Source organism: Corylus avellana, chromosome 1, assembly GCF_965113065.1.
Source record: "Corylus avellana chromosome 1, dhCorAvel1.hap1.2, whole genome shotgun sequence".
Taxonomy (NCBI): Eukaryota; Viridiplantae; Streptophyta; class Magnoliopsida; order Fagales; family Betulaceae; genus Corylus; species Corylus avellana.
In genome coordinates, this window is record NC_142490.1 from 5483457 (window position 1) to 5497745 (window position 14289).

The 14289-nt window shown below is 35.7% G+C and overlaps 1 protein-coding gene and 1 pseudogene across 5 annotated transcripts; both read right to left on the reverse strand.

Annotated features, from left to right (window-relative positions):
* Nucleotides 1-2157: 2157 nt before the first annotated feature.
* Nucleotides 2158-7435, reverse strand: LOC132168666 (sugar transporter ERD6-like 5). Of its 5 annotated transcripts, none has more exons than XM_059579673.2 (18): nucleotides 7221-7435; nucleotides 6994-7056; nucleotides 5413-5502; nucleotides 5249-5308; nucleotides 4723-4788; nucleotides 4575-4640; nucleotides 4424-4499; nucleotides 4267-4331; nucleotides 3958-4050; nucleotides 3748-3828; nucleotides 3581-3665; nucleotides 3441-3484; nucleotides 3307-3369; nucleotides 3163-3222; nucleotides 3010-3063; nucleotides 2762-2821; nucleotides 2530-2644; nucleotides 2158-2379 (listed from the first exon to the last, which is right to left on the reverse strand). In XM_059579673.2, exons 1-18 carry the CDS (start codon nucleotides 7344-7346, stop codon nucleotides 2255-2257), a joined length of 1392 nt encoding a protein of 463 aa, XP_059435656.1. In that variant the 5' UTR covers nucleotides 7347-7435; the 3' UTR covers nucleotides 2158-2254. The 5 variants fall into 5 exon arrangements, with proteins under 5 accessions (XP_059435656.1, XP_088369041.1, XP_059435653.1 ...); XM_088512915.1 differs by having other exon boundaries at nucleotides 5249-5326; XM_059579670.2 differs by having other exon boundaries at nucleotides 3441-3665.
* Nucleotides 7436-10197: 2762 nt separating this feature from the next.
* LOC132168966 (putative LRR receptor-like serine/threonine-protein kinase RKF3 pseudogene) lies at nucleotides 10198-13145 on the reverse strand (annotated as a pseudogene).
* Nucleotides 13146-14289: the final 1144 nt, after the last annotated feature.

A 14289-nucleotide genomic window follows, 5' to 3' on the forward strand; every position in this document is an offset into this window, starting at 1 on the left:
AATAAATCCACTTGTCACTTTCCATTTGGTCTTCAAATCTAGGCCTATAAGTACCACAGCCCTCACCTTAATAATAATCTCAGATGACACTGCTGCACCCATATGTTAAGTTTTTGACCTCCAGATGGAAATATTAGTTAGCTAATATAATAACCATGTTTAAATCATGAGTAAAATGCTATTTAGTCATAAACAATTATATAACTGTTATACAACTTGATGTTATGACGGTGAAAATCAGCTCTTAAATCAAATACTAATTGTAAAAAAAAAAAAAGAAATTATGACTGTCGCGTCTTATAAATTGTATGACAGTTATAATAGGAGTCTACTAAATAATAAGCTAAATTGAACCTCAGCGAAGTTAAGGCCAAGGTCTTCCTTAATTCCGGATTCGGCTGGTGACGAATACCCCACCTGCAAAACAATGAAAACCCCACTTTGATGAATACTCATCAGGTTTGTTTATGTTGCTCATATAATATAGGGATAATTGCGCTTTTAGTCCCTATAGTTTGAGGCAGAAAAGGGCAGAAGGGGGAGAAGTTTAACAGCTAAAGTGAAACACATTTAACAACAAAACTATAAAAACCTTAATCAAATCTAAAAGACAGTAATTATATATATACTTACACCATTTCCAAAAGTATAAGATCCGCAGGTGGCAACTAAGGTGCTGAGGAGAAGAATAAATGTTGTGGTTGAAGAGGATTCAGTCTTGTGGAGCCTTGGTTCCAGAAGGAGTGCTCCTTCTTCCATGCTTCCTCCTAAACTCATTGGGGGTGGTGGAGGGTGGGGAGGAGGAATATTTGTATAAAGGGGATGGGGTGAAGAGGAATATGGTGGGACTTACAGGTGTAAAACAAAAATAAGTTGAAATATGGTTGAGAGGAGAGTACGAGAGAGAGAGAGAGAGAGATGCAGTGATGCATGGATGCTTCCATGGGATGGGGCAGGGCTTTTAGTGAGACTTTGAACTAATGGTTGGGTTGTGTGTGAAGACGACTGGGCATAATTGGAATTATTTGAACCGAATAGTATTCAGTTAGTTATATTTGAATAGTATTTTTTATCTTTTCATTTTTCCTCAAAGACAAAAATATTCCTCAAAGACAAAAATATTCATCAAATATAACTAATGGGATATTCTTCAGTTTAAATGAATGGGTGGGGATCATAATTCCTCTTTGGGACTATCCAAACTTTTCATCTTTTCTCTTTTGAGCATTTAATTCTTTACACCGACCAACCTTAATAATTAAGAGCATTCGAATAAACCATCGCTTTATTAAAAAGGTATTCAACCTATCTGGGAATAGGATTCTCTCCATTTCAAATTAAATGGAGAGTATCTATTTAGTGTAAAATGAAGGGTAATATTATAAATTTTATTATTTGACTTTAATGTTAATACAATATTACCTTTTATCTTATATTAAATAGAGTATGTCAATTATTTTAATGGGAGTCTTAGGTGACAGCCTAATTGGCCTAATGAAACAGCCGGCCCTAGCTGAGAGAGAGAGTGGTTCAGCACATGGCCAGCTACTTACTCGATTGCACCATAATCAACTTACTATGGTGCAATACACATGTTGACAATTTAAAATGGGCCAAGAGATATACATATAACCCAAGTTGGCACGGCTAACTTTTTTCCTAAAAGAGCTAACCTAGATTTAGATCGCAATAATTATTTGTTCGAATTACTAGTAATTTAAATAGATAATGTGAAAGATCTGAGATCCTATATAAAACATATCTGCTTTCATATGGAACCCACATGTTCGAGTAGGCGACCACCAAACAGCTTAAAATTTATTTAAACAAGTGAATTTTATATGAATCTCTCATATTATTTGTTCCAATTACTAACAATTAGGACCGATGATTGTTGATCCTTTTCCGACAGGCCAGCACTCCCATTGTAGGAGTGCGCCTCCAACATTTTCACAAACAGTGAATTTTATATGAATCAGGAATTCGGGTGAAGTAAAACAGCACACGGTGTGCCACGCACACCTGTGCAAAACTTTTTTTTTTTTAATTATAAAAAAAAAAATTGCACAGGCGTGCGTGGCACGCCGTGTGTTGTGTATCACGACTCCAGGAATTCCATCACTTGATTCGACCCCCACTAAGCCATACCCTATTCAATGACATTCAACTAGATATATATACATACAAATTTTGAAAATTGTTTTAATAATTCAAACAGTGATTAGATGCAAGGATTTGATGTCATTTATAATGATCATTGCAGACTATGAGTAATTGATATTTGAATTTCTTCTAGTGCACGCCCCTTGGTCTCTGGCACCAGCTTAGCTATGAATAAAATTCCCACGCCACATATGCCTGCGAATATGAAGAATGTCCCTGGAATGGTGGACCAAGAACAGTCATTAGAATAAAATCTTGTCTTTGTTGCTTTTATTTCTATTTCATTATTATTTTCTTCTGAACAAAGAAGCTTAGGTGAATGAAGAGTCACAAAGGGGAGGAGGACTAATTAGAGGACGGCATTACCTGCTGTGCTCCACCCAAATGAAAAGTTGAAAGTGACAGCAATAATCCAAGCACCAACCCAGCTCACAAAAGTCACAAGGCTTCCAGCGGAAACCATGATGTTTATAGGAAATATCTGGAAGAAGAAAAAAAAAACCCCCATATTCATTTTCAAGCTAATAATACCTTCTTGTTATGTCATTCTAGCTTAAATTTGTTATAGTTTAGTGCAGAAATGAAGCTTAAAACGTACCTCTGACATAATAATCCATGGTATTCCTGCCAATCCTAGCTGAAAAGAACCCAAGAAAACCTGATTGCAGAATCATATATATATATTATTAATACACAACTGGAAAAGAAAGGCATGAAGTATGTGTTGTATGTGCAAGGCAGGGGCGAGGAAAATCAAACATTTCTACTTGTTTCCTTATGCCAGGAGTGTTTGAGTTTTTTCTGCTTTTAGGTGTTGAGGAGTGGCATGAATTCAGTTTTCATTACCAATACACCAATAAGGACCAAAATCGGAATGAGCTCCTTCCCACTTTGAAGATCCTGCAAGAAGAATGAAAATCAAGTGATACTTAAAAACTTTTTAGGACACAGTGATACTTCAAAAGTATATAGGTTTATAAATTTTGCTTCAAAAATAACCTGCAAGAAGAATGAAAGTCCAGTGAGGAAACAACCTAAGCATGTTCCTGCCACAGATATCTGCAATCAAATCATTGGCAGACTTCTTCAGTATGGGGTGGTAAATAAACTACAAATATAAATAGAAAATTGCTCAGTTCTGACCAGTAGAAGTGGCCGTCTTCCACACTTATCTATGAAGAGTACTCCCAAAACTGTCATGAGAATCTGCATAGAAATTACTACTTAATCTTAGAGAAGAAACAAGTTATACCAGATATATGAAGGTTACAGTGAACCTGAACAACTGCCGCTGCTATAGTCCCAAGCTTACTAGAAAAACCTGTCATACAGCAGCTATTATGTCTTCCTTTCTCTATGATAATTGATATGATTCTTTCAATTAAGCATGAGTAATTACTATAGTCTCGTAACTTACCAGCCGACTCAAATATCACACTTGTATAAAATGTAAACCCATTAAGTCCTCCAAGCTGTTGGAACACCATAAGCCCGACTCCAACCTATGACAGTTTCAAAATGTCTAGACATCACACAAGATATTAAACAAGAAGGCAACACCTTAAAATAATTTAGAGTGCTTACTAATATTGAATAAGCATATTTCCGCTGGAATAGGTATAGAATTCCATCTTCAGATATCCATTGAATGTTTTCTGTATATTCCTGTAAGACAATGAAAGTCAATTGCATAATAATAATAATAATGATTGAGGTTTTGGAATAAGTGATGAGTTTACCAATAAAAGTTCAATACTAGTTGCTCCTTTATTAAGTATGATAAAAGAGGATTACTATGATATCAGCTGCTTCTTGAGAAATATCAGCATTTTCTCCCCTGAGGAATTGCAGCACAGCTTCAAACTCTTTTATGCGACCACATTTGGCCTGCAGGCAATCCAACTCAGAGCATAGTAATAATACTAATGCTACATTAACTCTTGAACCTAATGCAATGCTAAAATTGATTTTCATTTGTTATAGGCTTCATATATATGTAACAAGGTAAACAAAAACATCCTTAATTTTCTCCCATTCTATTAATGCACCATGTACAAACCAACCTAAAAGACGACTTCCAGCAGAAGCTTGAATTGGACTTACCAGCCATCTAGGAGACTCAGGAACAAGAAATAGGCCAAGCAGATGTACTAGACATGGGATAATTCCTGAGAATGAGATCACATAGAGCCAAGGTGCTATTTTAAGGAGCTATCTTTCGACTGTATTAGCAACAATACAAGCTTAATAAACAGATGACCTATTAGAGCCAAGGTGCGCCAATTGACAAGAGAACCAGTGAGAAATGTGAGCGCTTGGCCAAAACCTATCATCAACTGCATAGGGAAAATACATTGGCACATACAGGATGGAGCTGACATTGAATTCAAACCTATGATCAGTACATCTACCTGAGAAAATGATGTAAATGTTCCTCTAACATTCTTGGGCGTAATTTCTGCAATATAAACAGGAACCTGTAAAAAAATTATAAATATCATTATTCATCAGAAGAATAAGTGATCATATTTGAAGTCTAAACCTTGTAATTGCAATTACCACATAGGAAAGAACCCCAATTCCACATCCAACTAAAAATCTTCCAATGTCAAGCCACCAAGCATCCTGTCAACAAGAATACACATTTTATGTTATGAAATTATTCACTTTAGTTTCTAGTTGATTCCCCCTAAACAATTTAATAATCTCCAATATAGTCGCTGATCTTTTTCAGACCTTTTGTTTTTGTTTTTCATTTCAGTCTCTTTGTATATCAATCCTTATACGATCATATAACTGTATTCGGAAATTTCAACTAATACAAATTATATCCAAAGGAACTATAGTTGCTGCAAATATGCTTCATTGGGTATCTTCTAAATTAATATACATAGAACTTGAACTTGAAACTCCAACAGAAACAAGAAATATCTCTTTGTAATGCTTTCTTCTAAAGTTGCTTGCTGACAATCAAACTTCTTGAAAGAATATAGTCTAGGACATGAGACAAATATAAGTGAATCAAAGAAAACCTTTAAGTAAAGAAAATGTAGGAAAAGAAATAGAAGTAGAAGAATACGAAGACCTTGGAAAATAATATTGCAAGCCACCCCAGGATGCAGACTATTTCAGAAACTCCCATTGCCTGCTTTACAAAGCAATACTATTTAACTGAAAAAATTGGTAGACTGTGAAATCGAAATTTTAGGCTATGCAACAAATTATTTAGATGGTAACTAGAAAACTTACACCTCTCCTGCCAATGAGATCCGCAATTTTCCCACTAAACACTGCTCCTAACATTGCTCCAATTGTTAATATTGAACCAAAAATCGAATACTGCATTGCGTGGGAAAAAAAAGAATTAGGAAAAAATGTATAAGACAATATACTATATACGTCAACCCTAATTCGACCCATTTAATAAAATGGGTCAGATCCTTCGACCTTAACCCACTAATTTTGTGTTGGACTTGGCAGGTTAATTTTGTGTTATGTTTGTGCCAAGTCCGCGAGTCATGCTAAAAATTGACAGCCCTGCTCCATGGTAATTGTCATGGCTCAACTTCCATGGTCATGCAAGTAATGTCATGGCTGTGTTGAACCATGCTGTGGAGGGGAGAGTGAGAAAGAAAGGAGAAAGGGTAGAAAAACGCAGAGAGGGGAGAGATGATAGAGAAACTGGAAGGCATAAGTGGAGGTAACAAAATATTTTTAAAATGAAAAAAAAAAAAAAAAAAAAAAAAAAAAATGCTAACAAAAATCATGGATTGGAAAGAAGCTATTACTCGGGTCCTAATGACTAGTTAATGTCAAAAGGTTGGAAACTAGGTTTTAAAATTCAAATGACTCAAAACACAGTGGGTGCTGCATATGTTTTCCTTAATTTTATATCAACTTGTTGGGCTTGGATGCCAACTACAAATGCTATTGCGCTCTTCCTCAAAATTACAATTGAAATACGCTTGAAGAATTAGGATATGTTTGATAATGGTCTTGAAAAGTGTCTTTTGGTTTTAGTTTGAAAAAAAATGTTTTGAAGTGAAAATGTTTTTCTCACAGAGTCCACATTTGGGAAAATGCTTTTTGTGGAGTCGACCTAAGAAAATTGTTTGGTTGTGTTTAAAAAATAATAATAATAATAATAATAAATATGATTATTTTGAGAAAACAAAAACAAAAGTAGAACAGAACTCTTACTTATAAAAATTTTAAAAAGGAAATTTGATTAGAACTTCCTGAGTTTTCAAAATACTCCATCAGTTTTTAAATCGGACTTTTAACTTCATAAGTGTTTCACATTTTTCACTTTATTCATTCTATCCAAAACTATTTACCCCTCACACTACCGGCCCCTTCTACAATCGATGTGAGATCAACAAGATAAATTATTGGTACCAATAATTTATCTATATTTTCCTATAAAGTCAATAGATCAACCTTTAAAATTGTGGGGTCCACCACTTACATGGGATTCACAAAAGTTTACAAATTTAATAATTAATTTAAAGAAGTCACACGCCGCATGTTAAAAAATATTTTTTATTCTATTAATTAAAAAAATGACAATATTTGAAGAAAAAAAAAAAAAAAAAAAGAAGGCAGAAAAAGGATAGTGGGGTGGCGGGTTTGCCACCCCTAGTGGAGGGGGGGCTTGTGCAACCGTCTCCAACCAAGAAGGTTGATGCGGTCACCCTGGGTTGCTGTGCAAACCCCCTCGGTTGGAGGCGGTCGAGCGAGCTGGCCCCTTGGTTTATGCAAAAACATTATAAAAAATAAAAAAATAATTTAAAAAAAAAAAAGAAGTAAAAAAGCATGTTTAAATTGAACCTCCGCTGTGTTAAGGCCAAGATCATCCTCAATTCCAGACTCAGCTGGTGACGAATACCCCACCTGCAACCAAAACAATGAAAATGAAAAACCCACGTTGATGAACATTCATTCTTTCCCTTTTTCTCCGATGATCAGCTGCTGCAAAACACCTCAACTGAAAAAGCACAAACCTTTACTGAATCTAAAAGACAGTGATGATGATGATGATGATGATATATACTTACAGCATTTCCAAAAGTATAAGATCCACATGTGGCGACTAAGGTGCTAAGGACAAGATTCAATGTTGTGGTTGAAGAGGATTCACTTAGCAGTGCTGTTCTTGTCGTTGTCCGTGCTCCTTCTTCCATGTTTCTTGCTTGCCTCTGACTCTGTGTGTCGGTGGACTGCGCCCTTGAGGAGTGGGAGGAGAGATGCTTGTATACATGGGGTCTGGCCGTCTGGGGATGAACGATACGTGAGCAGTTCATTGGTGCAAACTATTAAATATTAATTATTTTAATATTATCTTTTTTGCCTTTTTAGCAGATTAGGTAAAGACTATGTAAAATGTATTAACTGTACTGTATGTCTGTAACGCTCTATATAAATATTTTATTATTACTTATAAAAATATAAAAAAAAAAAAATATATATATATATATATATATATATATATATTATTTTTTCTTTCTTTTTTTAGATTTTTTATAGTAAGAAATAATATTTTAAAACAAATAAAAAATAATAGAGAAACTCTTGAAAAGTGTATTAAAAAAAAAACACAATAATTAAAATAAATAGTTGTACCTTTTTTTTAGCTTTTTTATTTATTATTGTTAGAGATGCTCTTAAGCAATTATTGTTTTTTAAAATAACGAAATTATCCTTACTTAAATTAAAACAAAAATACTAAAATTTAATTTTCTTTCAAATTTGTAAGAGTATTTTTGTCTTATTAAAAATTCTATAAGGGTAATTTTATCATTTTATTAGAATGGGGTACATTGTCATTGTTTTGATAGTTTGATGAGTAAATTATCGCAATTAATAGTTTATGAGGTAAATTGTCATTGAAGTAGTAATTTGAGAGAGTTAAATAGACTTTACCCTTTTTTTTATATTTAATATTTTACGCTTACTAACTGACATTGATTTTAGTCGTTATTACGAGTTTCGATCGCTTATCATTGCCATGCTGCTGATTTTCATTTTATAATTTCTAGTTTCTCTAGTCGTCTCTAATTTTTCAATTTATTTTAAAGAGAAAAATATCAGTATCACAGATTAGTTGAAATAGGTATTGCATTATCAGCTTCAGATGCTAATTAGAGATGTTAATTAAGAATTTTTCATTAATTGTCAAATTAATCTACCATAGTTCATCATAAATTTTGGTATTTTGTTAAATATGTATATATAGGGACGGCTGGTGCTGGGGTAGTACAGTCTATCACATAACATGATCCAACCATTTAAATAATTATAATTGAGATTAAACCATTCTTCAATCTAAAATACCATTCTTATCCAGTAAAGGCAAATTAAGTCTATAAATACAAATAATATAACTATGGCCTTTAAATATCAAGATCTATCTCCATATTTTCTATATTAAAAAAAATTAAAAAAAAAATTAAAAAAAATAATCTATTTTTATACCAGCCTAATTTAAAAATTGAGCCAAGAGCGGGACAAATAACTCAAGCTGACTGAGCTAACTTTTCTGCTAGAAGAATTGACCTGTATTGGGATTATGATTCTATGAATTGCTAGTAATTTGAACAGATAATGTAAGAAATTTTATATGAAACCTGCATGTTCGGGTAGATGGCCGAACAACCCAAAATTAGGTCTCATATGGGTCTCTCACGTTATTGGTCCAAATTACTAACAGTTCGAACAGATAATTGTTGTGGATCTTTATTGGGCAGACCAAAACTCTAATTGTAAGAGCATTCTCAGCAGACTCTCTATATTCCCTAAGTTTAAGAAGTATGTCCAAAAAATCGCAAAAAACGTCCCTAAACAAATTCCTTATATGGTTCTTTAGGATTCCACTTCAGTAGTAAAAACTACCGCATAAATGCTGTAGGTCAAAACGGTACAATATTGAACTAAAACAACTTTGGGTAGTGCGCCTGCAGTAAAAACGGTACTACAGCATTAATAAAAAATTGAGCTCTTTTCCATGCCGGGAATCACGTCGTTACAGCTCAAACGGTAATGTCTTGTGTTATGTTTTTTTTGTCCAAAGGCTCTAAAACTGCTCCCAGGTCTTGTGTTTTTTGTTTTTTTGAATATGCATAGGTGAATACAAGCAAAAGAATGGCATCGAGTTTGCATTGCTCAGACTCTCTATTTCCAGCTACCGAAAAAACAACATTGGTAAAATGCAATTGCATTTTTTTCTGTTAAAAGTCAAAAACAGAGAGCAAAGTTTTATGGAGGCAGGTAGTAGTTGCCTCTTGGAGATCGAGTGAAAATAACATAGCAAAGTTCCAGAGGAAGATGCCTGCAAAAAATAAAAAAAGGGACGACTATGAAAATTCCTAAAAAAAACTAACAGAGACCAAAGTGGCAAAGTTCCAGTGAAAATATCAAACTTTTTGCATACATAAGAGGATTCTAAAAGTTCTTTAAAAAAAAAAAAAAAAAAAAAAAAAAAAGGAGGATTCTAAAACATGGTTTGCCTCTTGTGGGGACTACTGGTTAGCTTAAACATGGTTTTCCGTTTGTAACGGCGTGATTCCAAGCGTGCAGAAGAGCTCCAGGCGTGCAAAAGAGTTATTTAATGCTATAGTGCCCTTTTTATTGCAATCGCACTACCCAAATTCGGTTCTTTAAACCATTAGCTGCTACAGTTGAATCAATGTTTTGGGTTCAACTGTAGCAATTTCACATGATTATTGTATTAATAAAACTGATGCGCTCTCTCTCTCCTCTCTCCTCTCTTCGTCTTCCCCTTCTTTACCCCAGTATTTTCTTTTCTTCTTCTCCGTTCAAGCAAACGCAGAAGGAGAAGAGAGGCCTTCCCTGACCCACTTTGCAAGCTTAATCTCAAAGAGACCTCTGATTTTGTCGAGTCATTTCCAATGGCCAGCAACAATATCAAAGAAGGTAGAGGATTTCTTGAGGTTTCAGAGGAGAAGAGAGGAAATGAAGATGGTGAATCAGAGGAGAAATTGCAAACCGCAAATCAGAGACTGAAACCATCAAATCTTACTGCTTCAACTTCGGTCTGAGAGACGATCTGAACCCTGTCCTTTCACGATCAGATTTCCATCCATAAACGTACCGCTCTGAGTCCTCAAACTTGACGCAAATCGGAGAAGAAATAGAAGACAAACTTGAACCATTTGAGAAGAAAATGGCAAAATCACATGGAAGAAGAAATAGCTACTGCCGGAAGAAAGAAGAAGAAAATATGAGGGGAAGAGAGAAAGTACAAACTATAGGAATAAAATATAGAAAAAGGTAAAATAAAAAAATAATATTTTAATGGTATAAGGGAGCATTTAAGGATGCTATTAGGTGTGTATTGACATAGAGAAGTAAAAAGTAGTTCGAATCCTTAAATTTAGAGAAAATGATCGGAGGCTGCTGAAAATGCTCAAAAAATGGGTCTCCAACATCTTCACAACCTGGTCCATTGTGGGCTAGGGGTGTCAAAAATAACCGGAACTGGGACCGGAGAACCGGGAAACCGGGAAACCGGGGACCGGTTCCGGTTTTCCCGGTTTTTTTTTTTTGGCAACCGGAACCGGAACCGGGTTTTATTTTATATATATATATATATATATATATATATATATATATATATATATTAACATTGTCTTTGTAATATGTTTGTGAACTATTTTTATTGTGAGTGTATTTCTTTTTATTGGTAGATTATTTAAATACTTGTTTTATTTTTTATTTTTTTGGGTTTTGAATTGTTGTAGTAAGGGGTATTTATTTCTTGTGCATGTTGGTTTGTTTACATACTTGTTTTTACTTTTTATTGTTTTAATGTTTTCTTTATGTATCTAATTTAAAATGATTTTTAGGGTATTTTAAAAATTTTGATTTTTTTATTTTTAAGGCTCATATAGGCAAAAACATTGATTTTTTAGGATTTTTAGGCTTTTTTAGGTTTATTTTTTAATTATTTGGAACAATCACAATAAAGCCTCTTTAATTTAGACAAAAAGATTAATAACTTTTTTTTAAATGAGCTAACTTATGAAAAAAATAATGGACTTATTTTAGGCCCAATACCTAAAATAAGCCCCAAACATTAATTTTTTTTCAAAAACCGGTTACCGGACCGGGTAAAACCGAAACTGGCTGGGAACCGGGACCCCGGTTAACTGGGGTCCCAGTTCCGGTTCCGGTTTCCCAAAATCGAGAACCGGGGTACCCCGGTTCCGGTTCCGGTTTTGGCCAAAAACCGGGAAACCGAACCGGGTTGACACCCCTATTATGGGCCTAGCATGTCGTATTGGATGAGAACAAAGAACTGCAACAACAACATGATGTTCCATCACTTGGTTGGACCCCCACTGAGGCATATCTTCTTCAATGACATCCAAAGCTCTCCCTTTCTGCATCAGAGACCAAGCCCAATCTGTCAAACGGGAAGCTTTTCCCTCCTCTGTTTCAATTGCTTTTCTCCCACTCAGAAGCTCAAGCAGCACAACCCCAAAGCTGTAAACATCACTCCTCTCTGTCAAAATCCCATACAAAGCATACTCTGGTGCAACATAGCCAAGAGTCCCAGCCACCCTGGTGCTCAAATGTGTCATCCCCTCTGCATAATTGAACCTTGCAAGCCCAAAATCTGCCGACTTTGGCTCAAAATGCTCATCCAAAAGTATGTTGCTGGCCTTGACATCCCTGTGGATGATGGCCGGCTGCGCTCCATAGTGTAAATAAGCCAATCCGCGGGCTGTTCCAACCGCAATCTTCTGCCGAACAGGCCAGCTAAGCTTCTTCATTTCTGATCCAAAAAGGTGGTCGTAGAGGCTCCCATTAGGCATGAAATCGCAGACAATTATTCTCTGGTGACCCACCAGAGGAACCGTTGTGGTACAATACCCTTTCAAAGAAACAAGATTCACATGCCTCACGCTTGCAATAACCTCCACCTCATGTGAAAAAGTTGCATCCCCTGCAGCAGAAGCAGAGCAGTTCTTGAATCTCTTGAAAGCAACTTGGGAATGGGATCCATCTGGCAATACACCCTTATAAACGTTCCCATATCCTCCCTTTCCGACCAGATTCTCCATGGAAAAGTTCATGGTAGCCTTCTTAATGTCTTCATATTGGAATTTCACCAAGTTGGTAAGAATCAAACCGGTCTTCTCCTTAGTGATCTTCTCTCTCTTGCAGTGTTTTCGTCGCATCCAAATAAACAGAACTGCAGAGGATGCCCCAGAGAATCCAACAAGACAATCTGTCAGAGCACCAGAAAGCACAATCGCATGTCTCTTGGCGTTGGAAGCCCGCAATGAAAATTCAAGCGAGAACAAACACTTTGCAGTTGCTGTATTTCCACACCCATTAACCATCGCAGCTGCATACATGAAAGGATATCCCGAACAATCTGAGACATTTCCAATATCAGGACCCTGCAAGTACGATTCACCAACGCTCGACAAACTTTTTGTACACACATCACAAGCAGAGCTATTGTCAAGAGACTGGTTACAGAAAAGCTTAATTTCCTGCAATTTAGATTCAGGAATTCGGCTCTCGAACTCCACCCGAGATGTAATTCTCTTACAACCCCTGGAAATCCATTCTGGGTGATACCCACAAGCAGTTTGGATATCAAAACCACGAAAATGCTGACCAATTAAGCTCATGTATGATTCCCAACATGCCCTGGAATCGGTGGAAGGAGGCAGAAAGCGCCCGTTTGTTCGAAGATACTCCAACCAAACAAGACGGATCGCCTCGAGAGCGTATTGGCACCGTCTTGGCATGTTAAGAGACACAGGCCCAGGAGCACCTTCATTCAGCAATTCCCCAAGAAAATGGAAGTTCAGAGGACAAAAGGGTTCAGAAGGGTCTTCTCTATGCAAGATTTTCCGGCAATCGGGGACTGAAAAACTGAAGCCAGAATATGCTAAGCCTAGTGCTAAGGCAAAGCAAATGGATAAAAAGGAGGAGGACATTTCAATGCTAAGGTTTCTTGGGATTGAAGGAAACTCTAAAACCTCCTCAATGTGTTAGCTAGTGGCCGGCCCGTTGGAAGTGGATATATATAGTCCTCACAAATGATTTTTAAAAGTAAAAGAATCTTTGGAAGCTAATAGACATCTTATGTGTTGTATGCGTGGTTTGATCTGATTCCAACTTGAATCACAGAAAAAAAGAAACTTTCAACTTGAAGTCAAATAATTCACCTAATAAACAAATATAGGGAATATCCATAAGAAAGCAACTTTGTCTCCCAAATCCTAGGCAGGCAAAACAGTATCCTTATTATAAACAAATTTACAGATTACTATTTAGAAACAAACTTGGCCTCTCAAATTTGTATGCAGACAGCACAATAGCCTTAATATACATCTTTCATCTTGCTCTAGAGTCACTTTTGCTGTAGCAAATTTTTAAGTAAGTTGGCAATAAGAATGATAACGACGTTAGGAAAAATGCTAGCTAGTCTCAAAAAAACTAATCAATTTAAAGCTTTTCGAGAATCATTTATAATACAACCACATATTTTATGTGTCATCTTTTCAATATAGGATCTGAGTGTTACGAGCGCTCTCGTCTGATCTACCCAAGATGTTTGCTCGTGTGTTCAAAGCCTAACGAAGATTTGTTCAAGGTCTGCTAAACAACCTCCCCGGGGCGTTTCCAAGCTTTAATGGATAAGCATTAGCCACTTCTTAGTTTACTCGAGAAAAAAGAAGAATATGCAGAGAAAAGAGGGACATTATTGTTGTCTGTTTTCATCTGTACTCTTTGTAGTAATTGAGAGACCATATATTAGTATACACTTGGCAGAGAGAATAATGAAACACCTGGAAAGGAGCAAATAGAGCTGCCAAAACACAATAGACAAACAGAAAAAGTCAAGAGAACATGAATCGAATCTGCATTGACAAGACTTAAGTAGTTGAAAATTAGACAAATCATTTTGAGATTATGCAGATTATTATATATTGCATGAAATAATTAGGTCTGATACGTAGAATGAAACAGTTGATCATACATTTAAAAAATTCAGCTTGGAAGACTACTGACTTTTTTACACGGACCGAGTATGCGCGGGAAGATTTTCTTCTAGAAATGTTTGTAGCCGATGATCTTATAATA